The sequence below is a fragment of the Asparagus officinalis genome, chromosome 1 (assembly GCF_001876935.1).
Source record: "Asparagus officinalis chromosome 1, Aspof.V1, whole genome shotgun sequence".
NCBI classification, from domain to species: domain Eukaryota; kingdom Viridiplantae; phylum Streptophyta; class Magnoliopsida; order Asparagales; family Asparagaceae; genus Asparagus; species Asparagus officinalis.
The window spans coordinates 1233509-1243508 of NC_033794.1; the positions used below are offsets into that span (position 1 = coordinate 1233509).

The following is a 10000-nucleotide window of genomic DNA, read 5'->3' on the forward strand; positions in this document are numbered from 1 at the left end:
TGTGGTGTTACTGTCCTTCCTTCATCATTTAGGGATGTTTGGACCTCTGGGCATGGTCGGGCAAATAATGAGTCTTGGGGTTTTGGGGCTATTTGTTGTGCTTCTATTGTTTGGGTTATTTGAAAAGAATGAAACAATTGAATTTTTAACAATTTGAGCTCTTGTTCATCACAGGTATACCAAATGTGCATATATAACATTAATTTATGGTGTTCCATCATCACAGGAACAGATAAAGACAGAGCTGATAGATTGATTTGGCAATTGGATGGTGGTCAGGAGCTTCCAGAGGACGGTCTTTCTACAGTACCTAATATGTTTAGGATTCAGGCGGACTCCGAGTTTGAGATGGAGGATTAGTTATCACGGCATGGAGTTCCTTTTAGCTCCATGTGATTGTTCTTCTTTTGTTTGTGTGGTTCGTTGTATTCAGGTTGTTTTTCTTTTTGTTTTGCCACAGTTGAGCTACGGCTTCTTTTGTTCGTGGCTTTTTTTCCTTATCTCTTTCTTGCAATATTGTGTGTTGTTTCGTTAAAATCTTCTTAATGGAACACGGGGTGGTCACTCACCGTTTCACTCAAAAAAAATATTTGCATAGTAGATCAGATTCAAAGATAGCATAACGCATGACATTGAGAACATAGACGACCATGATCGTGAATCAACTTTTCTTTGTTCATCTCTATTAGGGGGTCATTGCCTATATTAAAAACTTCTTCAGTCCATGTTTGTTCAAGTCTACTCCTAGTCATTGCACCCCTATCTACTCCACTCACAGTTACTAGAACACCTCTTTATCCGAACACTTATCTATCTCCATTTTAACATTCTCAAACCATCTCAAGGGTTCCCCAACATTTTATCCCCGATAAAAAAGCTAGGCCTGAGTTTTTACATATTCACTCATTTTGTCTTTTAACTCCTACGTTGAACCATCTCAACATTCTCCCTTTAGATGCACCATTTTCAGCTTTTCTAATATGTAATATATTCTAATGAGACATGACAAATCATGGTTTCTTTTTTATTTTATTTTTTAATTTCCTTGATTATGGTCGCATGGTACTTGGGAGCATCTCTACTTCAATCATCTTGCTTTATTCTCCTCAATCCCAATACCATGATGAATAGTTGACCTTATTTACTTGACATAATCCACCCAATCATTTCAAATGTTTTTTTTTTAACCATTTATAATCAGAAATCAAGGAATGCAGAAAACAATCAAAACTAACCCATTTCCAGTACTGCAATCTCTAAAAAGGTTTTATAAAAAAAAATTTTAAAAAAAACATAACAATGAAATCGAGCAGTTTTGAGAACATAAAAAGTCCAATTAAATCTCACGAGAATGAATACTGGAAAAACTAACATAACTGTCCACTAATTAAATTATTTTATAAAAAATAAAATTACAGCGAGGGATCGGAATTGAGATCGATGGGAAGGGGTTCGGAGGGCTTACCAGCTCGCGCGCTGCCGGTGCCGACGTCGACGCCGAGGAAGACAGAGCGGTTGGGGGACGAAGCGGGTCCGGGTTGCATCTCGATGGAGACCCGATAGGCTGTGGGCGAGAGGAGATGAGCGGATTCGGATAAGGACGAAGACGACCACGTCCTCGTCTCAGGATTCATCTTCGTTTTTCTTCTCTCCCTTTTTAATTTCTTATTATTGTCGTGATTATCTCGCCTTTCGTACTAATAAATTGTTAAGTGTTAGTGAATCCAGATTAGGGGTTTCTAATACTTTTTCCATGTTTGTTATATCCACTCCGAAACAGTAACTTTGGGAGTTGGATTGCCGAAAATGCCATTTTAGACTTGGCCTGATTTGGTTTGGGAGAAGGGTAATTTAGTCCTCACACATCCCCAAAGTTACTGTTTGGGAGTGTGAATAGTTGGACCCTACTTTTTCTCACCCCTAATTTTTTTTTATTTTTTTTTATTTTACTCGGTTTTTATCCTAAATTCTATCGTATTTTTGTATTACATCCGGCTGCATAATTTATATTTCCAAAGCCATTAGAGTTGTTATTTAAAACTTGACAAAACTTTCTACATTACATGAGAAGTCTTGTATATTTTTTAAGTGAATAGAGGGTGACTTATCTTAGGGAATGCGGATAGAATGTGATAAATGTCATATCTATATTAATATGTTAAAATCCAAGTGAGGGTATCAAAATATTTGAAGGATGTTTCCCATTACAATAGAAGTTTGAGGGATATATCAGTAATTTCGCGCGTAAGTAAAGAAATACTCCTTTTTTCGTTTCATCGATTACTTCTAGAATATTCTAAATTATGACGTGAGACTAGGATTTGATTCACATCAATGAAATTACTATTTGATTTGTTTCCTTTCTCTTCTCTTCTATTTCATTTATAATTTTAGAACATTCATGATAGTATAAGAAGAATATTTGAGGTCACATAATCAAATAGTAGTATCCTTCATTTTTTTTAATTTTTTTACTTTAAATCATTTACTCCAATTACATTATTCTCAGTAAGCTCCTCAACATAATTGTGTTAAGAGTATTTTTTAAATTTTAAATTACTAAATAGTAGTTTAGTAATTCTATAATAAAATCGCATAATTCAAATCACCGTCAATTTACTAATATGTATGATAAAAAGTTAATTAGATAACAATTTTATATTTTTACACGTGCATTGCACATTCGAATATGCTAGTGTGTGTATCTATATTTATTTATTTGTGAGAATGTGTTTGTGTGTTTTTTTAATATAAATGTCATTATGATACTAGGCGTGAGCTGTCATCTCTATGATGTGTGAGCCCCACAACCGATGTGACTAGCAAAGTGCTCTGTTCGTATTATCCCTCTAACCGACTTAGATAAAGAATGAACACAATTCTCTCAATACAATTTCTCTCTAACTGATTTAGAAAACAAAAAATTATAATCTTCTGCTATCGGATTCCCGATTTACAAAAGAGAAGAAGATCGACAGAGATCCTCCCCTTTGTTTAAAACTGGGTTCTTCACGGTATCGATGAGATGCCTCCCTCAACATTCGTATCGAGTTTGCTTCTTGTTAATGATCCGAAGGCTTTAACTCATGGAACACGGTTGAATCCTCTTGATTGATGTCGAGGATAACTTGCGTGGTAAGTTTGAAAATAACTCTTAACGAGTTTAAGATCTCGGAGCGAGTTTAAACTCTATAACAGAGTTGATTTTAACCGAGTACTAAATCTCTGAAGATTTTCTGTTTCTGAAGAAAGCTTCCAAGCTCTTTGTTGATCTCTAGATTCGAAAATGCTCAAAGATCCAAAGACCTGAACTAAACTGATCTTTTAGCTATTTATAGACGATTAAGGGGTGTAACCGCCCCTTAAATCACTTCTAAGTGGAATTGCGATCCCCTCAGATCATGGGAAACGGTTTTAAAACCGTTCAGCCCGTGTTTGAGTGAGTCAAACGTAAAAATCGCGTTCTGACATGAATTCTGCGTTGGAACGCAGCATTTGGAAGCTTAAACGTAGCGTCTAGAAGCTGAGTTTATAGCGATTTGGAAGATGTGTTTGTAGCGTCTAGGGGCTGCGTTTACAACGTCTGGAAGCTGTGTTTGCAGCTTTTGGAAACTACGTTGGCAGCAGTTTGGAAGCTGCGTTTGGCAGTACTTGGAAGCTGCGTCTATTGAAAGAATTATCAGCGTCGGTTGAGGTCCTTTTGTTCCTTCAATTTGTGTTCTCTATTATGTATTTGAGAGTTTTTTTTGTTGGCTTTCCAAGAAAAGTGAAATGTCTTGATTTTTTGATATCCTCCTTATCTGGAGCAATTTTGGCAATCCTTCTATCTTGGTTGTCTAGGAAAGAACTGAATCCCGTTTCAACCAACTGCTCACTTTTCTTTACATAAGTAGAATGAGAATAAACTATATCACTGCTAATTAGGCCATGCTATTTTGCACATTTCTACTTTTTCAAAGACAGTCCTAAACATATTTGATGGATCGAGCACCCTCATCTGATCTGCTACCAGAATTACTAACTCGACAGAATTCGAAAATCAGATTGAAATGGATCAGTTATATAAGAAGAAATTCCTATTTTATAAAAGAATTTTATGCATTAAGATATAATAATAATGAAAAGAAAGTGTTATATTAATTTTCTTTTCCTTTTCCTATTTATATATGATATTAAAATTAACAATTTTATCCTCTTAACTAAATTTACGTGGAGATTACACAAACTTGAGTCAAGCAAGCAATTATTAACTCGACAGAATTTGGAACTCAGTTTGAAATGTATCAGTTATATAAGAAGAAATTCATATTTATAAAATAATTTTATGCATTAAGATATCCTTTTCCTATTTTTATATATATTATAATTCTAGGGTTGGGGTTTGGGTCTAATCTTCTATGTTCTTCATTTCACATTAACATTAGCTTAGAGAACTGAACGTACGATATATCTTTTGTACTCCGTTTTTCTTGGTTTGTTCCGATGATCTTTGATTTGATGCGCTGCTATGTTAGGAGAATTGAAATATCTTTATTAGTCATGCTATTCTCTTACTTGCATCAAGAGGTTGAAGATAAATTACAAAATATCTTTTATAATATTTTTATTAGTCATGATATTGAATCAAACTTGATCGAATATCTGAACGAATAATAAAAAAAAGCAATTTGCACCCCTATACTTCATAATTCATATCTAAAACGGAATACTTTTATTTTGGTAACATGTTCAATATTTGCAGAAAATCTTTTAAAATGTGGGGAGGTGGTTTTTTGGTAGTTGGTTATTTAAATGGGCATGTAATAAACATTTTTAATTAAAATATCTTATGTATTATCATTATCTATGTAACTGTTATTGTTAATTATAGATTTTTTTTGTTGGTCTTAGGTGTTATTTTTGTAGGTGGTTAGTTAAACGTGGGAATGTGGTAAACATTGTTAATTAAAAAAACCTTATGTATTATCAATATCTATGAACTGTTGCTGTTCATTATAGTTTTTTTTTTTTGTTGGTTGTAGATGGTTATTTTTGTAGGTGGTTATTTAAAAATGGGATTGTGATAAACGTTGTTAAAAAAAACCTTATGTTACTGTTCATTATATATTTTTTGTTGTTCTCCTTTAGTAATAAAGAAGTAGATTGTTACTCGGATTTGATGTAAAGAGTGGGGAAATAGTTTTTGCAATAGTTTGAGGAAAAAGAGAAGCTTTATTGAGGTGTACTTTAGGGGAAATTTTGTAGAAATTAAATGAGGTTTAAGAGTTCCCTAACAACTGATAGTGTTGTAATAAATAAGTAATGTTCTGTGTGTTTGCGTCAAAAGTTGGTTTTGTCATGGAATTCATTATATCTTCAGTCGATTACAATAAATTCAAAAGAAATAGCCTTTTTATAAGACTTCTTTTACATAACAAAATGAAAATTACAACTCTTGGGAAACAAACGCAGGATCGTTGTTTGGATCACTGCTTGCGTGGGATCTTTGCCTGTGCCGGGGGTGCGTTAGCCCGTGGACCACCAAATCACAGATTCTGATCGAATCGTGAGGGGTTTATGATTCTGACTTCGTTTATCGAAGTGAGAACTTGAAACGATATCTTATCAAGGTAAGATAGTCGTTCTTCTTGAAATCAAGTCAAAGCCTGAATATCAAGGAGTTGCCAGAAGCTCGAGTACTCTGCCCTCTCTGCTCTGGAATCAGCCTATGGATGCTCTCTGATCCGCCTCCTCAAAGAAATCACCTCGGGGGTATTTATAACCCCTGTATGAACAGTGCTCGCGAGACAGCGTTTGCTGTCTCGGCGGGCGAGACAGCGTTTGCTGTCTCGCTGGCGAGACAGTGTTTGCTGTCTCGCCCAGCGAGACAGTAAATTTGCTGTCTCGCCCAGCGAGACAGTAAATACTGTCTGACAGTTTCTCGCTGTAACTGCCTTCCCACGTTTTAAACTCCGTTATTCTGGTGGTTATCAACGTGATTCTCGCCCACGATACTCCCCACGTTCTTGAACAGTTGGTGGTCACATGTCGGTGGTTTATGAAACGGTTTCTGAATGTTTGAAAACTGGTTATTAACGTGATTCTCGCCCACGACGTTCCCCACGTTCTTGAACAGTTGGTGGCCACGTATTGGTGGTTGCAAAACAGTTTCTTGAACCACTGATAACTGTCTCGCGTGCGAGACAGTAAATTCTGTCTCGCACGGCGAGACAGTAAATACTGTCTCGCAGTTCTTCTGCCTTTTTTGGATGATTTCCTCTTGAGCTGTATTTGGATATCTTTCAGCATTTTTTGACGCCTACAGATACCCCCTCCAAAGTATTCCAGACTCAATCTTTTATAGAGGGGTTCTGGGATACTTTGGATAAGATAGGTCTTACTTACGATCCCTTCAATGCTTGGTTGAGTAGATCATGTAGAGGAACCCGTAAATGGCTTCAACTTTTGATCTCTTTGTCTCTCAATCTATTCAGTGCTTTGTAGAATAGCTAAGATTTATCCAGCATCACCGTTTATCGCTTAACTGTTGTCGAGATCTTGAATTGAAGCTGGAATTTGTGTTTGTGAAATCAGTCTCCATAAGAACACAATAGCTTAACCTCGTATACCCATTTGGGGTAGCCAGGTTATTCTTAAGAATATTTTAAGTGATATTCTCCAGAAACTTCCTGTTGAGATTAGGGAAACAGTTTAGACTCGTGTACCTATTAGAGTATTCAGGTTATTCTTAAGAATATTCTGAGTGATATTCTCCAGAAACTTCCTGTTGAGATTAGGGAAACAGTTTAGACTCGTATACCTATTGGAGTAATATGGTCTCTTTTTTGTTGGTAGAGATGAACCCAGAATCGGAGAGGAAGAATTTTATATTCTATCTCCTGGTCTCTTTTTTGTTGGTAGAGATGAACCCAGAATCGGAGAGGAAGAATTTTATATTCTATCTCCTGGTCTCTTTTTTATTGGTAGAGATGAACCCGATGATGGAGAGGAAGAATTTTATATTCTATCTCCTGGTCTCTTGTTTGTTGGTAGAGATAAACCCGATGATGGAGAGGAAGAATTTTATATTCTATCTCCTGGTCTCTTGTTTGTTGGTAGAGATAAACCCGATGATGGAGAGGAAGAATTTTATATTCTATCTCCTGGTACAAAGGAAATTTGAAGTGGGATTTCTATTCAGAGAATCTGAATAAGGTTTGATCAATTGAAATTGTTCCTGTTGAGATTAGGAAAACAGTTTAGACTCGTGTACCTATTGGAGTAATATGGTCTCTTTTTTGTTGGTAGAGATGAACCCGATGATGGAGAGGAAGAATTTTATATTCTATCTCCTGGTCTCTTGTTTGTTGGTAGAGATAAACCCGGAATCGGAGAGGAAGAATTTTATATCCTATCTCCTGGTCTCTTGTTTGTTGGTAGAGATAAACCCGAAATCGGAGAGGAAGAATTTTATATTCTATCTCCTGGTACAAAGGAAATTTGAAGTGGGATTTCTATTCAGAGAATCTGAATAAGGTTTGATCAATTGAGATTGGAAGCAATCCTAACTTTTATAGGTTTGATTGCGCAAATCGAAGGTGGACCTCTTGTTCATGGAAGGAATCAAGAGGGGATTTTGGCTTTGGTCCTAACTGTTTAAAGGTTTGACCAAGATGGGAATTTGAGACGATCCTAACTGTTTAAAGGTTTGATCGTTCAATTTGTGGACCTCTCGTTCATGGAACGAATCGAGAGGGGATTTTGGCTTTGGTCCTAACTGTTTAAAGGTTTGACCAAGATGGGAATTTGAGACGATCCTAACTGTTTAAAGGTTTGATCGTTCAATTTGTGGACCTCTCGTTCATGGAACGAATCGAGAGGGGATTTTGGCTTTGGTCCTAACTGTTTAAAGGTTTGACCAAGATGGGAATTTGAGACGATCCTAACTGTTTAAAGGTTTGATCGTTCAATTTGTGGACCTCTCGTTCATGGAACGAATCGAGAGGGGATTTTGGCTTTGGTCCTAACTGTTTAAAGGTTTGACCAAGATGGGAATTTGAGACGATCCTAACTGTTTAAAGGTTTGATCGTTCAATTTGTGGACCTCTCGTTCATGGAACGAATCGAGAGGGGATTTTGGCTTTGGTCCTAACTGTTTAAAGGTTTGACCAAGATGGGAATTTGAGACGATCCTAACTGTTTAAAGGTTTGATCGTTCAATTTGTGGACCTCTCGTTCATGGAACGAATCGAGAGGGGATTTTGGCTTTGGTCCTAACTGTTTAAAGGTTTGACCAAGATGGGAATTTGAGACGATCCTAACTGTTTAAAGGTTTGATCGTTCAATTTGTGGACCTCTCGTTCATGGAACGAATCGAGAGGGGATTTTGGCTTTGGTCCTAACTGTTTAAAGGTTTGACCAAGATGGGAATTTGAGACGATCCTAACTGTTTAAAGGTTTGATCGTTCAATTTGTGGACCTCTCGTTCATGGAACGAATCGAGAGGGGATTTTGGCTTTGGTCCTAACTGTTTAAAGGTTTGACCAAGATGGGAATTTGAGACGATCCTAACTGTTTAAAGGTTTGATCGTTCAATTTGTGGACCTCTCGTTCATGGAACGAATCGAGAGGGGATTTTGGCTTTGGTCCTAACTGTTTAAAGGTTTGACCAAGATGGGAATTTGAGACGATCCTAACTGTTTAAAGGTTTGATCGTTCAATTTGTGGACCTCTCGTTCATGGAACGAATCGAGAGGGGATTTTGGCTTTGGTCCTAACTGTTTAAAGGTTTGACCAAGATGGGAATTTGAGACGATCCTAACTGTTTAAAGGTTTGATCGTTCAATTTGTGGACCTCTCGTTCATGGAACGAATCGAGAGGGGATTTTGGCTTTGGTCCTAACTGTTTAAAGGTTTGACCAAGATGGGAATTTGAGACGATCCTAACTGTTTAAAGGTTTGATCGTTCAATTTGTGGACCTCTCGTTCATGGAACGAATCGAGAGGGGATTTTGGCTTTGGTCCTAACTGTTTAAAGGTTTGACCAAGATGGGAATTTGAGACGATCCTAACTGTTTAAAGGTTTGATCGTTCAATTTGTGGACCTCTCGTTCATGGAACGAATCGAGAGGGGATTTTGGCTTTGGTCCTAACTGTTTAAAGGTTTGACCAAGATGGGAATTTGAGACGATCCTAACTGTTTAAAGGTTTGATCGTTCAATTTGTGGACCTCTCGTTCATGGAACGAATCGAGAGGGGATTTTGGCTTTGGTCCTAACTGTTTAAAGGTTTGACCAAGATGGGAATTTGAGACGATCCTAACTGTTTAAAGGTTTGATCGTTCAATTTGTGGACCTCTCGTTCATGGAACGAATCGAGAGGGGATTTTGGCTTTGGTCCTAACTGTTTAAAGGTTTGACCAAGATGGGAATTTGAGACGATCCTAACTGTTTAAAGGTTTGATCGTTCAATTTGTGGACCTCTCGTTCATGGAACGAATCGAGAGGGGATTTTGGCTTTGGTCCTAACTGTTTAAAGGTTTGACCAAGATGGGAATTTGAGACGATCCTAACTGTTTAAAGGTTTGATCGTTCAATTTGTGGACCTCTCGTTCATGGAACGAATCGAGAGGGGATTTTGGCTTTGGTCCTAACTGTTTAAAGGTTTGACCAAGATGGGAATTTGAGACGATCCTAACTGTTTAAAGGTTTGATCGTTCAATTTGTGGACCTCTCGTTCATGGAACGAATCGAGAGGGGATTTTGGCTTTGGTCCTAACTGTTTAAAGGTTTGACCAAGATGGGAATTTGAGACGATCCTAACTGTTTAAAGGTTTGATCGTTCAATTTGTGGACCTCTCGTTCATGGAACGAATCGAGAGGGGATTTTGGCTTTGGTCCTAACTGTTTAAAGGTTTGACCAAGATGGGAATTTGAGACGATCCTAACTGTTTAAAGGTTTGATCGTTCAATTTGTGGACCTCTCGTTCATGGAACGAATCGAGAGGGGATTTTGGCTTTGG

General features: G+C 37.2%; 1 protein-coding gene across 1 annotated transcript in view; it reads right to left on the minus strand.

Moving 5' to 3' along the window:
- Nucleotides 1-1664, minus strand: part of LOC109845320 (FGGY carbohydrate kinase domain-containing protein) — a 21452-nt gene extending 19788 nt beyond the window's left edge. The window contains exon 1 of the mRNA XM_020414559.1: nt 1466-1664. Coding sequence (XP_020270148.1) covers nt 1466-1634 — 169 coding nt within the window. The 5' untranslated portion in view covers nt 1635-1664. The remainder of the gene's footprint in view (nt 1-1465) is intronic.